The sequence below is a fragment of the Scophthalmus maximus genome, chromosome 6 (assembly GCF_022379125.1).
Source record: "Scophthalmus maximus strain ysfricsl-2021 chromosome 6, ASM2237912v1, whole genome shotgun sequence".
NCBI lineage: Eukaryota > Metazoa > Chordata > Actinopteri > Pleuronectiformes > Scophthalmidae > Scophthalmus > Scophthalmus maximus.
Window position 1 is genome coordinate 11,011,254 of NC_061520.1, and position 23,381 is coordinate 11,034,634.

The 23,381-nt window shown below is 47.1% G+C and overlaps 1 protein-coding gene across 1 annotated transcript in view; it reads left to right on the top strand.

The window, feature by feature from the left end:
* Positions 1-204: 204 nt before the first annotated feature.
* The window catches only part of skib (v-ski avian sarcoma viral oncogene homolog b), a 31,078-nt gene continuing 7,901 nt past the window's right edge, over positions 205-23,381 (top strand). The window contains exon 1 of the mRNA XM_035632298.2: positions 205-1,568. Within this exon, the coding sequence (XP_035488191.1) occupies positions 669-1,568 (900 nt within the window). The 5' untranslated portion in view covers positions 205-668. The remainder of the gene's footprint in view (positions 1,569-23,381) is intronic.

Consider the following 23,381-nt stretch of genomic DNA (forward strand, 5'->3'; position numbering starts at 1 on the left):
GAGAGAGAGAGAGAGAGGCAGGGAGAGAGAGAGAGAGAGGCAGGGAGAGAGAGGAGAGAGAGAGAGGGAGAGAGAGAGGCAGGGAGAGAGAGAGAGAGAGAGAGAGAGAGAGGAGAGAGAGAGAGGGAGAGAGAGAGAGAGAGAGAGAGGGAGAGAGAGAGAGAGAGAGAGAGAGGCAGGGAGAGAGAGAGAGAGAGAGAGAGAGAGAGGAGAGAGAGAGAGGGAGAGAGAGAGGGAGAGAGAGAGAGAGAGAGGGAGAAAGAGAGAGACTCACACATTGAGTGAGGGGAGACAGACAGAGTACGCCAGACGGAGCAGACGAGGCATATTTCGGGCGCACATTTGGAGTGCGTAAAAACCGCAGGAGCGCATAGAAACACAGCGAAACCGTGATTGTGCGTTGGATAATAGGAGTCTTTTTGTTTTTCAGTCCCGGAGTTGTCCACTTTGATTCCGCCCGCCTACGGAAACTGCCCCTGTGAATTCCGCAGCCTTGGGTTTTTCTGAATGGACGCGCTTGGGAAGCTTCTCCGGTGACATGGAAGTGTGTGTTGTTGAGCGCGTAGCCGGATGCTGAGGAGGACGCCCGAGCCGACAAGTCCAGTCCATCTCTCGTTTTGAGTTGTTGTCTTTTTTGTTTTGAACTCTCGTTTCCAGCCGGCCACAACATGGAGGGTTCGAGCTTCCAGCCCCATCCCGGACTCCAACAAACTCTGAAGCAGTTCCATCTGAGTTCCATGCGCTCGCTCGGCGGACCGGCGGCGTTCTCCGCTCGCTGGCACCAGGACTCACTCTTCTGCAAAGACGCCAAGTCCGCCGAGGTGATGCTCGCGATGCCGCCGCAGACGCCGCCGGTGATGTCCGGTCCGCTCTTCATCCCGTCCGACCGCTCCACGGAGAGGTGCGAGACGGTGCTGGAGCGGGAGCCCGTCTCGTGCTTCGTGGTCGGCGGCGAGAAGCGCCTGTGCCTGCCGCAGATCCTCAACAGCGTGCTGCGGGACTTCTCCCTGCAGCAGATCAACTCGGTGTGCGACGACCTGCACATCTACTGCTCCAGGTGCACGGCGGACCAGCTGGAGATCCTCAAGGTGGTGGGCATCCTGCCCTTCTCGGCTCCGTCCTGCGGGCTCATCACCCAGACGGACGCCGAGCGCCTCTGCAACGCGCTCATCCACGGCGGCACGTTCCCCCCGCGCTGCCACAAGGAGTTCGGCGCGCTGGAGCTGGAGCTGGAGCGGACCGAGGCGAGCTTCAGGGTGTACCACGAGTGCTTCGGCCGCTGCAGGGGCTTGTTCGTGCCGGAGCTGTACGCCGGCCCGAGCGCCGCCTGCGTCCAGTGCCTGGACTGCAGACTCATGTTCCCGCCGCACAAGTTCGTGGTGCACAGTCACAAGAGACTGGAGAACCGGACGGTCCACTGGGGGTTCGACTCCGCCAACTGGCGGGCCTATGTGCTCCTGGACCCGGACTACGCCGGGAAGGAGGAGAAGAGTCACCTGGAGCAACTGCTCAAGGAGTTGAAGGGAAAATACGACCTGGCGGGCAAACTGTCCAGTAAATCTTGCAGAGTAAGTGTGTTCGGCCTCACCTTGTTATCAGCCATCACTCACTGTCTCGGGGGAATGCTTCATGTTTTTACTCTCTTTGTTGTGTGGATGTTTTCAACAGCAACTGCACTAATTCACATTAATGTTGAGGAGGCTTCCCCCTCATTGGGCCTGCGCCTGTCTCCTCTGACTGACTGTTTGGGGCCTGTTTGACCCCCAACGGGGTCATGATGCAAATCACGTGTCACGCCACATCTTCCTGTGCCGGTCCCCTCCACTCCTGCACTGTGCAACACCTCGTATAAAACACACTCACCTCATATATGTCTTGGGAAAAGAAGGGGGACAGTGAAGCCTCTAACCGTCAGCTCACGCCCATGAGCGTCCACACCATCCTCCACAACTCCTCCCGTCCAACCCCCCAGGGTTAGCCAAGGGCATCTGCATTATGATAAATGGGGACCCGATGATATATTTTATTAGACCTGAGAGGGGAGAGGGGGTTGGGGGAGCCCATTATGGTGCCACGAGGTGGGGAAGGGGGATAAGAGTTTAATGAGGTTTGGGATATGGAAATGTATGTGTGTGTGTGTGTGTGTGTGTCAGGATAGGATAAGATATGTGTCGCCGTCCGGGCTCCTCGCGTGGGTCAGGGATGTTTAGTGTGGACAAAGGGCCAGGAGACGAGGTGGCTGTTCCTTCGTCACAGAGCATCTGTTGTGTGGGACTCTGCTAATGACTGGACATCTCTTGTGTGCATCACCATGGTGCTGCTCCATCGTGAGCAGCAGCCGGGACGGGAGGTGTCTCACAATATCCAAAAGAACTTATCGAGGAATGTCTTAAAAACAAATGAAAAAAACTAGAGGAAGCTTGTCAGTGTCAGAGGAGATGAAGTTATGTTTGATCGCATCGTCTGCGCTTTTGTTCTTGGTTGAGAAATGTTTGTGCTTAAGCTCTTGAAAGCACCTTAAGTTGATTTATATCCTGTTTCCTCAAGAATTGGACACAGACTCCTGACTAAACAGTCCAAAAATAACTGTCTGTACTAAAAGAAGAAAAGGAAGATAAAAACAGGCTCGGACCATGTGGTTAATTTCTTGCTAACTGCAGTCAGCAGGTCTCGATGTTACATATATTATCAAAATGGAGAGTCCCGCTCCGACAGTGTTTCAGTGATGTGTGATGTGCACATGGCCTGAGCATCATGGAGGCAGCGTGGTGGAGGGGGCAATGCGTGTTCGCTGTGGTTCACTGTCAGTCGTGTCCCAGTTAGCAGACAGGCCTGGTCCTTGGGGAGCTGCACACCAGCGCTCTCCCATACATCAGCCTGACAGGCCAAGCTGCTGAAAGGCCGGACAGGGGCTCGCAGACCGCTCAGTTTGGCTCAGCTTACCCATGAAACAAAAACTCAATGTTATCAGTCTGCCTCAGCCTCCCTCTGATGTCAGGGTGTTTTATTAATAAGTGAGAGCTTCAAAGGTTACCTCCTCGGCCCGTGTCATCCGTCTAGACTCCCACCTCACCTGCCGTACCTGGTGGTCGGTACACAAACAGCCCGGCCCGGAGAAGGAATGGGAATGAGCATGCGGCGTTTTCTGGAGAGGCGGAAGTGTAATTTAGATTTATTCCAGTTGTTATGGCTGAACTGTGAACGTAAAAAGTGACAAATAATCAGTTCGCAACCAGTCATTTTTTGAAGAAACTGCGTCCTCCTCTCAAAGACAGGAGCCAGATCAGAGGAGGGAATGAGAGCAGTGGACCTTTATGTCTCTTCTGCATCAAATCCAGCATTTGGTCATTTAGCCCTTTGCCAAATGTGCAGATGAGGGCAGACTCTTTCATTCAGAAGATGCAGGGTCTGTGAGCCAGGCCTTGACATGTGTTGTCAAAGGGCCGTAACCCCTGACCTTTCCCCAAAGACACTGACCCAGCCTTCCCCCATTCTTTTCACGCCATCCAATCACATGCCCTTGTGTCCAGTCCACTGGCCAGATGGCTGTCTGATAAAGAGCGGAGGGATATACAGTGGAAAGATAACAACCACCCGCAGCTTTATTTCCAATAAAACATCATGGTTTTGTGCTGTTTTTTTGTTACACAATAGACTGCAGGAATAATTTTAAATTTTTACAGAAAACTGAACTTCCAATTCAAATGACCCGCTCCATTGTGTTGAACCTTGCGTGTAATAATTCAAATGTTAACTTTGCGATTAGCATGAAAATCCACAAGAAAGAGGATTGGAATTGCAAAAAACTTGTTTTATTTTTAAGCCAAAGTCAAATACTTCTGAGCATTAACTATTTAAAAAAAGAAACAAATTCCCAAGAAGCGAGGGCAACGTGATCAGTCATCTGACAGAGTGGAGAGTAAAAAAAAGCGGCTCTGGAGAACTGTGCAGGCTCTCCTTAATGGAATGGATATTAAAACCATTCAACTGAGGCCAATTTATGCCATTTCTCCTCCCATTGTTCTCTTTACTTGATGAAATTTGCCTCAGACCTGGAGCAAACCAATCAAGTGTGTGTCAAAGGTTGAAAGGTTGAGTTTTCGGTTATTAGCTGTTATTAACAGAGATTGAATGAATGAATGAATGAATGAATGAATGCAAACGATCTCTGTAACTCTTTTCTCTATCTGGTTGGCCGTGAGCAGATCTACACTTGTATGTGGGTGTCTTTACGTACAGCGGGTATATATGGGTGCGTTTGCATGTAAACAGGCGAGTGTAATGACTGGATCAGCTGTGCGAGCCAGATTAAAATGAGCTCACTGCCGGCTCATTTCCATTCCCATCTGTCTGCTGACCTCTGGGAAGCCGTGAAAGCTGACATGGTGCATCTTTTTGGTCCTTGATGGGCCTGTCTGCGCAGCATTGACCCAGCCGGCTTAAGACCCAACCCACCCAGATAAACACTGAGTCAGTCTCATTCGGCTCACATTTTAGCGTAGTTTATCTTAATTGTACATTTTATCACTCCAGGTGCAGCCGATTCATGCTATTTTTGGCTGACTCTGAATCACGTTCTCCTACTTGTCCTTCACTGGGAAACATTTCTTTTAAGAGGAGTCGCGTGTGCCCCCACCCCCCCCCCCCCCCCTCAAAAAAAAAAAAAAAAAGGACAGTCACCTCGTCTCTACAACGACTGCCGGACAGAGCTTTTTGGCCAAAGCAGGGATGGCGTGTCATGGCAAAGGGGTGTCAGAAGCTCCCAGGGGTTGTGGCCTCCATTCGGGCAGAGGTGACCCCATGTTAAAAGGGTGTCAGCTGGGGTTCTGTCATGGGTGATGTGTGCCAAAGACCTGCCGCCTCCTTTGTTTGAGCGCCCGCCTTTCAGAGGCTGTGAAGTGCAGCCATTTCTCTTTGTTGGTGCCTTGTTTCTTTAGGTGCTGTCTGGATAGGTCTGTAACCTCCAGCCTCTCCCAGGGTGGGAATGGGAAACCCATGAGTTTGTCATGTCACTGGTTTCCTGGCTATGTGCTCAACAGACAGACTGGAGTCTGCGGTGATGTCTGCATGTCTGAGAGAGAGAGAGGCGGATAATACTTCAGTTTTTTTAATTGTTTCATATGGTAAGAATATTTGACAAATTTCTGTTGAGCAAATGAATCACTCAAAGCAAGTTTGAATTGAAAAGGAGATAGTGAGTGAAGGTTTTACGAATGAAAAGTTTGGTCAAATACAATACATAACATTCGAATAACAGTATAAATATAGTTGATTGCTATATAAGTATATATAATTCTGCCATATTGATATTTCAGTGATAATATTCAGATGACCACATTTATATATTTTTTAAAGTATTTAGTAAATACGGGGCGGCCAGGTTGAGGCGTTCCTCATTCATTTTACTCTGCTATGTTCAATAGTTAGTGATAATAACGAGGTCTATTTATGTAGTCCTTATAAAAATCTCATTAATAGTTTCTTCACAATTACCAAACATTAAGGGAATCTGGTGAACCATGAAAAGTTCAATCAAATTGCAACAACAAAATTAGGAAAGGGCTGCATTAAAAAAACAATATAAATGCATATATCAAACAAGTATACGTAGGAATATGGAATTATAAGAAAGTATTTTTGAATAAAAGAGGATACAGATACTAGTCTGAGTTGCAGGAAAATATGTCGGGCCTTACATCATGCAGCCATCGAACTTCAAAGTTTTTTCACATTTACAGTAAATAACAAATAGTGTTATGTAATGAAAAAAAAATATATATATTTTCCGAATATGAAGTACTACCTGTTTCTATGTCGGATGGTTCTCCGCAGACACTTGCTCTGCTCTGTTCCTCTCTGAAGCTCGATGACACAGCACGGTGACGATGTGTGAACGACTTCTTGTATAACTTGTGTAGTGAGGGAGGCGGGTGATTAGTGTTGATCAGCGATGATGAGATGAGCGAGGAGACGAGCGCTGGCTGTGACTGCAGTCAACAAGACAGTCAGTCAATCAGTCGGCTCGTTATTGGCAGAGCAGATGCCTGTATTGGGTTAGTGTTATTCCACCATCATCATCATCAATTCCTCCTCGATCACCTCCTGATTTCCAGCTCTGTGATTAAGAGTCAGGCCCATCTGGTGCAGAGACAGGAAATCCTGGAGTCTGCATCTGCTGCTGGCTGAGCTACTAATCTGCTGCAGTCGTGGGGGTGTGGGGGAGGGTGTGTGTGTGTGTGGGGGGGGGGGGGGGGGTTTAAACTATGATAATCCTACATAACTCCTGGAATGCAGAGACCATAGTGCACATCAAAACCGTCATCTTCCCTGGACAGCTCCTTCAGGAACACAGACTGAATGTCAGCCACGGACTCTCTCCTCCGCCTCTGGGCCACTCGAAGCATATTCACAATTTATAACCAGTCCCTCTGGAATTTTGTAATTAGAGCATGAATTAGATATACTGCGAAAACCAACAGAGCAACCGCACAAACCAAATCAAGTAGTTCTTCTGAGGAGACTTCTGAGGCCAAACGCACGCACATGGGTCCTAACTTGTGTCCTGATAGATATTCCTCCCCGTCTCCCCTTAATGACCTGCAGCTCTGAGCTGTGTTAGACCACATTGGAGATGTGCTAATGGAGCTCCAGCCAGAGCAGCAGTGGGCCCTGCTGGTGCCATATGACAAATCGGCATGCTGCTCTCGCCTACGGTCCGCCCACCCAACCACCTCCGAAGCTATCAGGAGGATTAGCTCACGCAGCTAAACCAAACAGGCTGCTCAGTGTTCAGACAGCATTTGGTCCAAATCGTGTTCGTACCTCCTGTTTGGATGGCTCGGGGATCGCAATCGGCGCCGCCATCGGTTCACTTGCTCAACTGTTGTGGTGCCAAGTTGCTGTGGAAAAAAAAAAACACACACACACACACACACAACCCCCGAGAGACTGAAAGTTTTAGGGATTTACACGACTCCCTTGCTCTTCAGGATATGCATAATTTATTTCAGGATTAGGATGGTTGAGATTAACTCTGAGTTCAGAAGACGGTGAAACATAGGAGACACACAGGAGGTGTGAATGTCTGTCTGGTGACAAAAAAAGAAAGGAAAAAAAGCGCTCAATTTGCGGAGAAGCAGTTTGCCTTGCAGACCTGTTCTCTGTACGTTTGTCCGTGTGGGCAAGTGTGTGCTTCAACGTGTTGGGGCCTCTGTCAGAGTCCACGCGCTTTTCAGAAAATTCTCTAGTTGGAGTCTGCTCCGTTTGCTCGTGATTGGAGGGCGGTAGTTGCTAAGCAGACCTGCTCTTCCTGTGCTAAATAAGAACTTCATGCTCTCTGGCTGGTGGGCTCAAAGAAGCGTGCCAGAACACACACACACACACACACACACACACACACACACACACACACAGTCGTACACACAGACCTCGCAGTGCAGTACAGAGACCCGAGACCTCACCCTCCTCCATTCACTGCCCATCCTCTTTCCATTGTGACCTCCACGACGTGACTCGACGAGTCTCTCTTCCTCCTCCACCTCCTGCTGCGCGCTCTCCTCCCTCCACAACTCCTCCTCCTCCTCCTCCTCCTCCACTCTGCATCAGACACACACTTCTCCAACAGGTCAGCGCTGTATTACGCTCCCCTCTCCATCACTGAGACCTCCTCGTCTGACACCTCCTCTGCACCACCGTCATCACTCACCTCCTCCATTTGACACCTCCTCAACCCTGTAGGACACACACACACACACACACACACGCGCGCGCACACACTCACACAGACAGACACAGGCTATCCTCCTCTCCTCCACATAAAAATCTCCTACTGCACTCCCCCCACACTGCATTATACTTAGATCTCCACCTCCACTGTAGTGAGCACATGCTGTATCAGTGTGTATTCAGACTGGCCTACATACACCACACATGTATCGCTGTGTTGTTCCAGGGCTGTGAGGGCTGCCAGTCTAGTCTTCCTATGATAGATAGATAGATAGATAGATAGATAGATAGATAGATAGATAGATAGAAATGCAGGGGTAGTGACTTTGTCAGGATGACCTCATAACCAACCTCCTTCTCCTTCTCCTGGCTCAGTTCAAGAGCCCCCCTAAATGAAACAAATGAGTGGGATCCACATTTTCAGCCCTCTCTCGTTTTGCTGTGCGCTATTACGGATGCCCATTATCTCATGTGTCTGCTGTGTGCCGCCAGGACATTACATCTCAGAACCTGATCTAAGAGCACCATGTTTCTGTTTTTCTCTTCTTCTTCTTTTCGCTCTTCCCTGACTCGCCGGCCGCACGTATTTTCGGAGCCCCGAACTGAATTGTTTATTTCTCTTAGCTTCGCTTTCTCTGGGGTGGGGTGGGGGGGGGGGGTCGGTCAGAGCTTTGGGTTGTGTGCAGCAGAACAATTATTCGGTGCTGGTGAAAAGCTGCGAGGCCCAGCGTGCTCTTCAGACCCAGCCCGACATGCTTCCTCGCAAAGATGGAGCAATGCAGCATTGTCAGCAGACACCCGTATCAAATGAATTCAGCACAGCTGTCCTAGCAGACTCTGTTGCAGCGAGGCGGGGGGGGGGAGTTATCTATTCAGAATAACAGTCACCCCCAGATCTGTCATGGTCACTCTTTGCCACAGCATCATCTGGTCATTTGGACCTTTTCCCCTCTTTAACCTTTTTAGTCTTGTTCATTCAAAAACAGACCGAGTGCATCTCACCGAAGAGTTCGCCACTTGCCCCACCCTGCTTTCTCTTTCAGCTCTCTCTCTCTCTCTCTCTCTCGCTCTCTGTATCGATACAGCCGGGTCTACGTTTACAAAGTCAGGCGTTCAGATGGGCCACGGTTGCTCTAATGCTGCGGGCACCTCTCTCCACCCCCCCTTTCTTTGCAGGTGTCTAACAGTCGCAGGGTTGTCCTGCACTGTGCTCACTGTGCCGGCTGCCCCGCAGGGCCACCTGCCTCTGTCCCCACGCTTGTGGCATTGACAAGCGTCTGGCTTTATTTCCAGCCAGTCGACGAGTGCAGACACAGACAGCCGTGGCCTGAAATAGAGCAGGCCCACCCTTTATCCTATAATGAGGGGGACTATTATAAGCCTTGTGTCTTAAGCAGTATATGGCCGGTGGTGTCAAGAGAAGAGCAAGCGCGCACATCATCTTGAAAAACGTCAAGCTGCTTTTCAGATTATCATAAAAAACGAAGTAATCACCTCTCCTTTTGGCCGCCTCAATCTGCCGCACAGGAGTGTGAGATCCTTTGACCTTTGATTGGAGCCCTTTACTCAAGCGAGGCTTAGAAAGAATATGGAGATTATGTGACAGGTTTTAAGTGGCTAGAACAGAAAACAAACACATTTTGGGGGATAATCAATTCACTCGTGACCTTGTGATCAGTTGAGTGTGTGGAATCACATTCGGAGATGATGGTCTTGGTTTGGGGGGCATCTGTCCCATATGGAATCTATGAATTATTCCAGAGGTAATAACGGGTCATTGTTGGCGCACTCATCTTCACAAAGATGCCCATCTCTGCATGTCCATATTTAATTCACCCCTTTCAGCCGCTGAACTGTACAGACCGCTGATATAATAAGTCCCTCCGAAGAGATTAGTCGCTCTATCATCAACGTCGCTCCCTAATTTCTCTGCCCTTTGTCGAGGTGCAGGCTGTGCTAAATGGGATAAAGGGGGCTTGGCCGGACACAGTGGGAGGAAGTGGCTTTTGTGTTGCTAGCAGGTGCAGTAGAATGACAGTGGGGTTTTTAGGGATGTACAGTGTGGGTGTGTGTGTGTGTGTGTGTGTGGGTGTGTGTGTGTGTGTGTGTGTGTGCGCACATGCATGGCTACATGCAGCCCTGCGTCTAGCCAGTACAGGAGGGTATATGTGCTCCCCGAGTGTCGCTGAGATACACCAGGAACCTCTGGAGCTCGACTTGAACCCTCAATCACACGGCTCCTCAGGGGTTTGCAGTAAATTCTTCAGGCGAATGGTTTTTTCTCCCTTTCCTTCTCCTCCTCCTCCTCCTCCTCATTCTCTCTCTCTCTCTCTCTCTCTCTGCTCACATCTGGTGAACAGCACTAGCACCCCTGTCATCTTTTACTGCGTTGAGGTCATTTCCACCCTATCGGTAAAGTGGAAACACATGATGTGCAGGGTTCGGCCTTAATGGGGTGGGGCTGGCATGGACCAGCACTGACACAGCTTTACAGCCAAGAGCTGCCAAAAACAGCCTTTCTGTGGAAGGCCTCCGTCTTCCAAATTAAAGACATTTGGGATAAATAATGTTAGAACACTTACATTGCTCATTCAATATTTAACAAGCTAGTTTTTTCCCCCCCTCATACATGTTAATGTTCTTTCTATGACGCATGATTCGAGATGTTTTCTGTTACAAGATGGAGCTCAGCGTGCAAGAGCAGCAGAGCAAAGCTGAACATGTCACTCATGACGCATTGAAACTGCAAAGAAAGAGAAAGAAGACCAAGCATTGTTTGGACTTTCAGAAAGATATCAAGCGTATAATGAATACGCACTCTGCAAGACATGCTTCTCCTTTTAGTAGAGTATTTCTCTCTCTCTCTTCCAAGTTTTATTGCAGCTTTAAAATTCTTCCTGTCACGTGCTTTTTCCCCCCTAATCAAATTTTTGATTCCAGCCGCGGAGCTGGAAAATCGGGTGCAGACTCTGGCAGATGCTCTGGATAAAGGGTGTGTCCTCAAGTTTAATTGGGATTCTCCTTCAGCAACAATGTGGATTTCCTCAACTCTGTGCCCCTGCTGCGCCGTTCCTCTCCAAATACTCCACGCCGCAGCTCGCAGTGTTTGTCATTGTCGGGAATCTGAGCTTGTGTCATTTGTGAAAACTCAGCTCGGCCATCTGACAGTTTCCTGACAGTGCATGATTAGTATTAGCTTCATATGAATTTATTATTCCACTTTAAAAAGAAACCTTTCTTTTTGTAATGAAAGCACAGTTCTGTTTGCAACGACTTTGAGAGCTAAACACATTCTTGCCACTCTTTGGATAATGTGTCGCCAAAGTATTTCAACTGAATAAACCATTTTTAATGGAGTTTCACTGTCTCACTACACGGACCTCAGTGTGTCTCCAAGCAAAAATTCCAGTCACACTGTGGTTTCCATTTTGTGGTAGACAGAGCTGCAGTGTAAAAAAGGGGGTGGCCTGCAGGCAGTCAGTCAGTCAAGTTACTGTCTGTGGGTAGACTGCAGGCAGAGCGGCTGCTCGGAGCAGCTGCACGGGTTTTTATGCCTGCCGTCCGACAGGACTCCATCATAGACTGCAGCGGCACTCGTTAGGGCGCGCACTCCTGTGCTGCGTGCCTCCGTCCTCATTACCTCTGCAGCAGCTTAGCTCTCTGCCTTTGTTCTCGCTCTTGGCTTGAAACTGGAGAATAAGGAGAGAAGTGCTGAGGCTGCAGTTAGCCCGGCTGCCCACAACTTCTGCTGCACAGGAGAAAACACAGCGCAGACAACCGCCACCCCCCTAAGCCCTCTTGTCTACATATTTTTCACAGAGCCAACGCGCAGGGGATGCTCTAGTTTAATTCACCATCCTGACTTGGATGTGGGCTGCTTTTGCCCACTGCTTCTTACACTGTGTTGTCACTTGTCTGGATTAAATATTTTCACCCTGTCGTGTACCTCTGTGTGTGTCAGCCTACCGACCAAATGCCCTCATGGCCAATCTTTTGTGCGAAGGGTCCCAATGACTTGCTCCTCCGAGGCGTTGAACAGCAGCCGTGCAGAGCGGCTGGAGGGACAGTAAACTTTTATCACACTAATAACCCACAGTCACAGCTACCCTAATGGCTGAGGTAGCCATGTCAGGGGTTGCCTGGAGGTCAGGTTGAATTGCAGGACATAAACCGGTAGAACAAATAAAGGGAGGGGAAACAAGGCGGGGCATCTGAGGTGAGCAGAAGGGGAAGAAAGTTGTTATTGGAAGAGCAGATAATCACTTGAATTGATTTGCAGTCAAATGAGGCCATTGATTTGACTACTCTGTTATAACTAGGCAATCTGCGGCCTTTTAACCCCGTTTCCCACCCAACTCTGCACTCGAACCTCGGACTCGGGCCGGAGCACGCCGTCCAAGGGCACAACTCCCACACAAGTGACAAGTGAGTGAAAAGATTTCACCCAGCACTTGGTGAAAAGGTCGGCGAGAGAAGCAGCGGCGTGAGAGAGGGGATTTGTTAATGGAGTTTCGAATCTCGAAGTTTTCTCTCAGATTCCTCTGCCTCTGGCTGAGGTGGATGGGTCTTGAGAGTATTTGTTTTAGGTGAAGTCAGTGCTGGAACAGAATGTTGTGAACCGCAGGCCAGACTGTGGTTCTGCGGCACAGCTTCGACCTGAATGCAGACGGCTCTGTTTGTTTTGCTTTTCCGTTTCTCAGGGAGAAATTTAGACGCTGCCAAAGTCCTGCGCTCACACCCAAGGCACGCAAATAAAACCCCTTGACACAGAGAAGGAAAAAAAACTGTACCTGGGTGTAGTCGCTACATCTGGACTTCAACACTTCCCCAGTGCAGGGGTACGCTTCCACGGCTGCCTCTGCCGTCCCACTCTCGTCTTGTAAAAGGGCTCTTTGGGAGATGAGATGGCATTTGATTGTTTCAGTGGCAGGATGTTTGTGAGTTTTGTTCCGAGCCTTTTCATAAATAGCAGTTTTTATGTTGCTGAGGTCAACTGGTTTTACTAGACTGGAGAGGCAAGTCCAGAGGCAAGGAGGCCTCCCCACCATCTGGCAGCCATAAAAGGGGGAGCAGGAGGGTTTTAGTGGGGGTTTATGGGATGGCAGGGTGAGACACTGAGGGGAAGAGAGACAGAGTGGATGGTGGACTCTGGTTGCCCCCGAGCTGCAAAGCTTCCTCTGCAGTCTGAATGACAGGTCAGAAGTTCATTGCCTCTTTTTTTTTTTCACCCTGCATCTGCCTTGTAAGGTGACGGAGGTGACAGTTGGTTCAGAGTACGAGGGCAAAGGAGAGCACGTCACTGTGAAGCTGTTATCACTGCCGAGAATAAAGATATATCCTGGGCAAGGGGGCTTTATTTTGAATTTAATGAGCTTGCTGTATTTTTTCTTGGGAAAAGGGTTTCACAAGGCTGTAGCTCAGTGAGTGTGTGTCCTCTTGTTGTTGCACTGCCGGCAGCTTGTTATGCTGTGCAGAAGATCAGACCAGAGTCCTACAGATGGTGCAGAATGATGTGGCTGCATAAACACTGGTGATTCAATGGCTTGGTGTTGCTTGGGTATGTGTCACTCTCGCAAAGCCCCATCCACACCACAGAGCAACTGTGTACGTTCTTTTCTGTACGGCTGCAGATCTCTCTTTTCGTCCAGAAACAGACGAAACGCTCAGGTGGTGACGTTGTTTTTTTTTTACTGCACATCTGACTAAAGTGGGAATAACATCATTGTTAAACCATGAACGGAGAGGAGTTTGAGCCCAGTGAGATTATCGTGGCGATTTCGGGGATGAAGACACTCCTGAGAATCTCAGTTATGTTCTGCTGGAATATCTCTTCCTCGGTTTTTAAGAGCCCGAGCTGGAGCTGCCTGGTCCATCTGAGGCTGGACGCTCAGCCTTATAGGTTTTCCAGAATGGGGTTATCATTGCAGAGGACTGCGCTGCGTTGCTGACTTTGGCACCGATACCTCCCGTAGAGATTTCATCTTTTGTTATTCTGCAGCTGAGATGTGTTAACCCTTCAGCCCCCTGCAAGATATTTAGCTTATCGAAGGTTGCAGAGCTCCTCAACATCGACCTTGTGAAGCTATACCGTTTGAACGGATCTTTGCAATATGAACCCCTTATTTTAAAAAAATAACGGTAAAAGTCAATGTATAAAATAATCATATCGACCTTGTTCTCCTGCCAGTTTGGGACTGGGTTTTTTCAGACCCTCTGCCGCTTCACACAGTTAGTGTATGAAGAGAAGAAAAGTGCTGACAGCAAAAGAATGAGAGCGTGTTTGGCAGGCACGCCCTTGTAGGTTTCTGTGTCACTCAACTCTATTAAATTTTTAATCATTTCCTTGCCGTGGTATAGAGCTCAACATGGCCATGCTCAGTCACACACTGTCAGGTCTGTCATTCAACGCATAAAACAGGAGGAATATAAACTGTAAGGTAGGGATTTTCACTAATTAAAAATACATTTAAAAAAATCAACTGTAACACAGCGAAGTTCTGATTCATCTTCTCATCTCGTTGTGCAGAAAATCAATCGGGCAACTTACACCCTTTTCACTCGTTACTGTTAATATAAACCCAGTAGGAGTGCATGCTGAATTAATACTGATGCTATGTGTCTATTACAGCTGCAAGAATTAGACGCTCTGTAAAAATAAAAAATGATAACAGCTATGTCGTTATTCATTAATCTGTCAGCGTTTTTTTTTAGATTGTTTCTAAAATGTGAGGATTTGCAGCTTCCCCCCCCCCCCCCCCCCCCCCCCCCCATTTCGGACATTATGATCAGTTGAATTTTCTGCATTTTTCAACTGTGATCGGACAAAGACGACATTAGATGACATCAGTTTGGTTTTATTTTTTTACGGTGTTTCATTTATTTATTTATTTATTTTTGGACCCAATTAGGAATTGACCTCATAGTTTCTACACTTCTCTATAATCTGCAGCACCCGCAGTGCCACCACTGTCACTTATCATTTGCCTTATTGGAGTATCTCCAAAATGATCATCACAATGGGAATAAATAAAGTGCACAAACTTTGAAGAAAGCGTCAAAGGCACCTTCAGAGGCAGCCGCAGTGACAGACTCCAGCCGGAGATTGAGTGAGCGCCTCTCGACATACTTTGGCCCGTTCATTCCGTCACAGTTTGCGTCATGTCAGCATCGCGGGCGTTAAGAAACGGAGTGAAGCAAAGCATTGGCCCCTGATTGAGGGGCTGGTAGCTCTGGGACTCTGCTCTCGCTTTAGTGGTTCCGTCCACTGCAGTGATTCAGGGGATAAAAATGTGGCCTGTGTCTCTTTAAGAGCGCTGGCCTGTCTGCAGAATGCATCAGTCCTGTGGAGCAGACACAGGCCAGCAGGGAGGAGGGGGGGCGAAGGGAGGAGCGTGGGGCCGTGCGGAGGGAGGAACAAAGACAGGAGGGAACAGCCGCAGTCTGGGCTTCCAGCCTCCTGGCTAGACTGCTGAAAGTTATTATTGAGTTCCTGTGTAGGGCCTCCCCTCCCTGTGGCATACTCCTCTGTGCTCACTACGAGGTATTGCGGGAGAGGCAAAGAGAGAAGTTGGCAGCCTCCCGTGCTCCTTTGCAATGACCTTATATGCAACAAATAAAGGATCATTTTGTTTGATTCCGTGTTTTTGCAAGGGCGAAGCCTCAGAAAAGCCTCGCAAGGCCGAGCGCGGCCACACATGCTAGCGGCCCCACAGCTGCTCGACAGCAGCTGAAGCTGCGGCCCAGCTCGCTGCCGTCTTGAGTTACAGTTTAGCAGACATGTTCTGTTTTCTTAGGAATGGCCTTAACTAGTCAAGACAAGAAGGTTGACGGTTCACCAATGAGAAAGCGGTGAACTAAATCCGCTCCTGGCGCGCGAGGGGGATGAGCATGATTCAAGGACAGGTGGTGGGAGGACGACGACTCTGTTGGTCTCCCTCCATGTCTTTACAGTAAATGGCGGCCATGATTTTTTTTTTTTTAAAAATGGAAAAATTGAGTTTCAATCTTATTTTTAGCACAAGCTAGTTTGCATTTTTGGCAGCACTCTTGTGAAATTGTTCTTTTTTTTCTCGTAGGTTATGTTGTCAGTGTCCAGCCAAGAGGTTTCAGAGAACTGGTGTCTGGGTAAAAAGCCAGTGGACGTTTCATGGTTACACATCGTGCCCTCTTCTCAGGCCTGCGCCTGCCTGCAACACTAATCCCTGGGCTGCATGTCTTCCCCCTTAGTGGCCACATTAAAGCCACAATGCGCCTGCGTCCTTCCAGCTCAGCCCACCAAGAGAGAGACAGACCTTTACGTAACGCTCCGTCCGGTGTATTTGTTCTGAACCTGCTGTTGCTCGAAGCAAGGCTCCCTCAGGTTCACAGCACCCAGCTGCCGCCCTGCCCTACTGTACTGAGCTCGTCATGGTTCTGGCTCGCAGAGAGCCTGATCGCATGCAGCACCTGAGGCTCAGCAGGGGCCCCGCACGGTCGTTTCCCCTGCACATGTCTCCTGCAGCATGTCACATACAGTATGTGCCCTGATTAATCCCAGCATGTGTCTTCATTCACGGTCGGTGTGATAATTCGGCCTCTGTTTCAGAGCCGTCCCGGGCAGGGTTTTGAAGGAAAGCTGGCCGGGGGGGGGGGGGGACGACCCTGGCGCTGAAATGGGTATTTTGTGGAGTTCTGTTTGTTGAGTCACAGCTTAGTTGGGCTCCACTGTTATGCGGTTGCCATGGAGGAAAAACATGGGCTCTTGTGCAATAAAATCATCCAGGAAAGTACATTTCCAAGAATTTTTCAGAGTCGAGAAACAGACGGCAAATTGCAGAATTCATGAGGTGCTGCGGTCCACCACCCGCCCCTTTCGGCTCTCCATTTTAGAGTGCTCGTATTCATTTTATGGAAGCTGTGAGGCTTGAGCCCTCTCACCTAATTACTTCTGTAAGCAGATATGTTTTCCTAACGGAGGAGGGAAACAAAACCAGTGTTTAAGGATGGAATGTGTGATCTTAGGAACGGATGTTGTGGGTGTTTTATCCCCCATTTCCCTTACAGACAATTCCTTGAACAAGTGGAAACAAGTGAAATGCTATTTGATCTCTGTCAAATATTACTGTATACACATACTTGAGCTGTGAGGCCCCCGTACATTTGAGTCAGACTGTCACTCTGCCAGAGAGAGCTGAACATCTTCAGAGGAAACAACTCCCAGTGTTGTTTTAAAAATGTGTTGGCATTTAATTTAATTGGCGGAACACTTATAAAACCCAGCGGCCTTCTCAAACTTCTTTCTTCTCAGTTACGCCAGAGCTCCTTACTGCTTTAAGTATTGGAAAAAATATCTAAAATGTAGTGATGAAATATAAAAAAGGTATGATCCAGCCTTTCAAGCTCATGAGCTAATACTGAAGTTCAAAGCTAATATTCGCCCAGCGTCCGGAGTCCCCAGCGTTTAATTGTTTTTTTTAAATTGTTTGAATGGTGAAAGAGACAACAGTGTTGGACATTGGGTTTTATAATCCCGTGACCAGGCAGGCAGCATCAGAGCGGTATCTTTAAATTTCAGCGGGATTTATCACCTCGGTTCAACCAATTAGCTCTCGAGCGGTTTCTCAGGACTTGAAATGACATCACATGGGACCCTGAGTGAGCAGTGACCCTAACTTCACCTCACCCTCTCACAGCTTTTATGGCCTCCTCCCCTAAATTCCCCTCTGCTCCCGTCCCATCCCCTCACACCTCTTAACCTCTGGTATTCATCCCATTTTCATCTTTCCAAATAAACCTGCCACCTGCCCTCCTCTCCACTGGCTGCTCGAGGCCATGTGGTCATGTGGCTCAGCTTACCACCAAGACACGGTGAGCTGCTTTACCATAATAAAAACATTTAAAAAAGTTCAACCTTCATTGCTCGATTGGTTTATTGGCTGAAATTAGCAGCATGTTACTATGCTGATGGTTATAATTTCTATGATTTAATTATTTAAATTGCTTGGTCTGCTGAAACTAATTTATTCAGTGTTAGTCTGTAATTTATGCATAAAAAGGTCAATTATCTGATTAGTTGAGTAACACGAATAACCACGACTGTTTTGATAATTGATGAAACAATAAAATAGTGTTTTTTCAAGTAAAATTGATGAATTGTAAACTGGATATCTTTGTTCATTTGACAAAATTTGTAGATGTTACTTTGGGCTTGAGTAATTTGTGTTCTGCAAAATTAACTGATTTCTTGAAGAAAATAATTGGCAGATTAATAGATGATGGAAATAACCGTAGATTGTGGCCCTAGTCTGGTTTGTTAAAGTTGTATACGAAGAGAGATAAGGATCATTCTTTTGAACCTGCAGGAAGTTTATTTCATAAAAGCATATTTTAATATTTCAGCAAACAAGGTGAAATATCACAAGATACATGAATAATTTTCGACTGATTGCCGAAAAATGCCACATGAGTTGTTGCTCAGGAGTCATTAGGAACAATGGTGAACAGTTCCATCCCCTGTACTTAGTTGTTAACATGGAGATCTGACTGTCCATCTGGCCCGTCAATCTCTCGGACACTGGAGGTCTAGACCCGGTGATCCCGGCCTGTTGTAACTAACTGTCTGCGTTCGAGTCGCTCTCCCTCCCTCGCATCAGTCCGGGCCTCCTCCTCCTTCCCTGACTTCCTCACCGTGTCTGCCCTCTGAGGGAGAGACGCAGAGGAGTCGTCCAGTACCAGGTACCGCGAGTGATATAATGGTCTGTGTATCTGGAGCTGTTACTGTTTGGGTTGTGGAGAGGTTATCCAGTGACATTTTAATCGTCTTTCGGCCTTCTTTCCGTGGCATTAGTATTAATCTGTGGGATTTAAACTCAGCCAGTCAGACATTGGACTTACTGTCTTGTTATAGAGCAGGGGGGAGGGGGGGGGGTTGCTAACAGCGAGAATGGCAGCGCACACTTCCCTGCGTACAGGCAGGGATGTGCTTAGCGGTGACAAACCAAGGTTTCCAGCCTGGCGACATCGGCCCTCTGATGACAGAATGGCTTGTTAACACGCTAAACTGTCTGGGAAGGGACAGAGTAGCTTTTTCTTTTTTTTTTTGTTCCTCTGCAATTACACACCCACACATTTTTAACACTCCCCAATCTCGTATTCTTTTGTTCCTGCAATCATTTTTATAACGAGTCACTCTACCGATTGTACGAACAAAGGTCAGTTCATTTGTCATGGAGAATACTTCTCAGCCTGGGAAATCCCTCGAATGTCTTGTGAGTCTCTGGAGAAGCTTCGTCAAGTCTGAGAACATGACCCTGATGATGAGAGTGTATATTATTTAACATAAACCGGGGGCTTTGCCTTTGAAGGATCAGGGCATTTTACAGACAGAGGAAATGACAACACTCTCTACTGACTTGCATCATGGGAAATGTAGGATCTGGCATTTTGTAGGCTATAGGGAATTAAAGGTCTGGATATTTTTAACTGCCATTTTGATGTTTACCATTCTTCTTCTAATCTGATTTTGAGGAAGTCCCCCTCCTTCATGGATGTGCAATACAAAATAGTTGAAATGCCACTCTTATTAGTATTTTGTAGTTTCTCTTTCATGAACCTTAGTTTGCACCACAGAAACATAAAGACCTCGACCTAGATATTTCTTTTTGTTGTGAAATAGGCGTATTTATTTCAAATGCCGTCTTTACCAGAATTATTATACAAATTATTCCCAAATTACAAATATCGTTGTTGTCTTTGTTCTGTATTCAGTTTATATTTACAACTCACTTCCTGGTTAATTCTTGATCACTAAGCTGGCACTGCCTTCAATGGTAAAGGTTACTCTACCAAATTTATTGTATTGCCTTCATTGTAGTCGAGAGGTGTAAATGCCTACTTACTCATAGATCATGCGGAAGCCATTTACTCACTTAAAAAAAACAACCTTGAGCGATGTCTCAAAAAGCCTATAAAATATGTGAATTAATACCGCGTCGAAAATTATTATATTGAGTGAATGTAAGTTATATACCTTTAAAAACAAAAAAACAAAATGCATTACCGGCAGAGAATCCGATGAGGGTCAGTGTAATGCCAAGGGATTAAGCTTGCATGGCAAAGATGGCGTTGGCACTGCTGCCCAACAGAGATCAAGTTCTGTGAAGGCACGCACACAAGTATGAAAGTCAGGATACGGCCACGGAAATGGCGTCAGTATTTTCTGCAACACCGCTGCACGATACTTGACAAAATTATCAAAAGATGCTGATTGGTTTCTAATTCTGGAACGACTCCTTCTCTATTTTAGTTGTCGGAAGTAGTCTCCCCCACATGCCCTTGTGGTAACCATTGAAGTCACTCAGAAAAAGACCGTCCCACAGCTTGTCCCTTAATTTACTTCAAGGACACGTGGACGATCTGAACGACGGCCGTGTGATCCAGTGGTGTTGTAGCTGAAACCACCTGGTCACACGTCTCTCTTTCATCAATGGATACTGTTGAGAAGATGCGAGAAAAAAAGAAATGACAGCTACATATTTCCATTTGTTTGGCTTTAAGCAAGATGTTTTAAACCCAGACGCAACCAAAACCAAAGTATTAATTGGCTTATTAATTCGATTTCCACCCAAATTCTCAGAGTCTCAGATTTTTTTTTATTCATGATGGTTCTGTAATTTGCGTGCATATGTTTTGAGTATGATAATTAATGTTACCCTTCATGGGCACTAAATAGAATTCCATAAATATGGAGTCTCTCTCTCTCTCTCTGTCTGTCTTTCTTGTTAACCTTCATCCCCTCCGGCCTCCTGGTTAGTACTGCAGCTGCTCCTACATTATAAGTGTGCTAAATGTGAACAGAAGCATAAAGACATTGTGTGTGTGTGTGTGTGTGTGTGTGTGTGTGCGCGCGCACGTGTGTGTCTGCCTCTCTTTTTTTTGTTTTGCATATAAAGCCTTTTGTCTTCCATCAGATCACGCAATCTAATGTTTAATTCTCTTATTCCAATAGTACAGCAGGGGGGCTCAGGAAACTATCTGCTGAATTTGGCGCTATGTGCATCTATAAATACTGCCGTCACAGAGCATGTTTCATTTCCTACAATTACTTTGACTCCCAACAACCATACCAAACATGCTCATGCTAATAATGTGTAATCTGCAGTGACATCTGTTTCTTGTCTCGCTCATGTCTTTTAGTTTAGGGCCTCCATGTCTGCCGAAATAACTTATGAGCCTTTTTTACTGTGAGGTCATCCTCTGAGGGGAAAGAGTGATTTGGACGCCACTATCAACATGCTGTCGGAGAGGCAGGCGGGTGCGCGGGCGGGCGGGCGGGCGGGCATGTCCTGTTGTTATGGTTGCCATGTTTGGACCTGAATTGGAATTTCATTTCTCGTCGCGCTGTAGTACAATAATCTTCCTTTTTGTTTGCTCGAGCCAAGGAGATGATCTTTTCATGCACATGCAGGCAGCACACTATATTGAGGAAGGCTTTTTCATGATTAGGAAACTAAAAATGAAACATGTCTTAAAAGTTACCATTCACCTTTGGATGATATGTATGATTGAATGAAGTAGATTAATCTCAAAATAAATTTTGGCTGCCAAAAAAGCTCTAAAATACACTGACAACAGTTGCCTAGCACCAAACGGCAGAAGTTAGCAACAACCCAGTCATAGTGGAACAGTTAGAATCTAAAGAGAGGAATATTAGTGGAGACCAAAACAGAGCTAAGAAGAGAGTGAATTTTGGACCTGCATTCATTACAGGGACACAAACATGGCTCCAGATATATCCAGATACTTTTGCTCCACATGCAAACAAGTTTGCCATATCAACTAAAAAAAATCTGCACAATAGCCTATTGTGTTTACAGCTTGTGTCTGTGGCCAAAAAGTAGTTATTGCCGCTTTAAAGTCAAGTCAAGTCAGCGTTATTTGTAGACTCTCAATTGTCCTCAGATGGCTTCACAATCTGTACAGCATATGATGCTCTCTGTCCCGAGGCGCCTGATGAGGAAATACTCCACCAAAAATACATCTGAGGAGGGATCCATGTTTCTCCATCCGGGGTTCCACCGAGGTCACGAGCTCAATCAATTTCCAAACACACAGCTCACTCTGTGAATGGTTGACAACTGGAGGACACGGCTTTGATGCTCCACTTCTCTGCCTCAAAGCTGTCAGTGTCAAGCGGTGTGGACCTGATGGGTTATTTTCCACCTTCAGGAGCAGCAGCAGCAGCTCGTCCTGCGTCCACCTCAGACCTCATTAAGTCTCAATCCTTAAGACAATTAGGGCAATCCAATAAGCTTTTGCTGTAATGCCCACCTTATGCCATGCCCCGCAGCTCTCTTTGAGTGTCCACCCTGCCATGGCTCAGTTCAGCTACATAAACAGTATATCCCCAAACTGGACACGGCGGAGACAGAATGAATTAGGCGGAGACGTGGATAAATTAAGCTGAGATTTAGAGAGGGGAAATGGGAGCTTGTGCTGCATCTGTGTGGAATAGGGATGGGGTTTCAGGGGTATTCTGGGCAGACTCCAATAGTTTCCCCCCCAGCTGTTAGGAGGTGACCACTAGGGCTTTATATAAATCAAGGGACTGTCGTACAATTTATGCAGCGAGAGTTGAATAGAGAGCTCAAGGAATCCCTGTGACCATCCACACCAAACTACAAGGATCAGATTACCAAAACTAGTATTCTCTCACTTCCAACTAAGGCCGTCACCCGAGTGAGCTGTGCCAGTTGGTGTGCCCTTGAGTGGGACAGCGCCCCACTAAGCACATGTCGATCTGGGGATTACATTTAGGGGTTTAGGAGGGAAAAAGGAGTCGTAATCTGAAACTGTTGTGTCTTGTTGCTGTGCACTTTTCTTAATGCCATGCTGTCATGAAGCATGCGTCGGTATTGTATGACTGTTGCCCGAGGGAGTTCAGCCGGGGGAGCTATTTTTGTCCCTGCGGATAAATGCGGCACCATGTTCGGTTTCTCTGCGATTTTACTGGAAGTTTTTTTAACACTCCGCAAAGCGACTCTGGACGCTTCGGCTTTAGCCCGGCGCAGTTGGCTGTCCTGTGTGAAAGACACAACAAAATTTGAAGACTTGTCAACAAAATTACAGAAAGGGAGGTGAAGATATGAAAGGAATAATTTGATATTTTTTCGGCAAATAGATGAATACACTTTTCTCGCTCTCTCATACTTCTCTCATTAATTTGCACAGAATATATGAAGCTAAAGCAAGCCACCAATTAGCTGACCTTAGCTAAGTTAAAGAAATCCAAAGGTAGCAGCCAAGCAGTTGGACAAGTTAGGAGAAGATGTGGTGAGCGGTTAAGTCATAACCCAAACTGTCTGTTGTAAATATTCACCACAACTGCCTTGTTCATCTTCACCTACTGTATTTTGTGCTGTACCTCGGTTTGAAATAATCATCAAATTATGGTTGTAAGAAAAAACTAAACTAATTCTTACACTTCAGTTGAGGAGCAAGGGCCTAACCTTGCCCACACCCCTTACCACCTGTAAGGCCTGATACCTGGTCAGCCAATCCTGTTAGCCTCTGATCGTTCATCCCTTTTCAATCATGTCCCTCTTCCCCCTCATCTATCCGACCGCCTTCTCTTCTGCGTCTTCTACGTCGGCCCCCTACTTATCTGTGTCTGACCACAA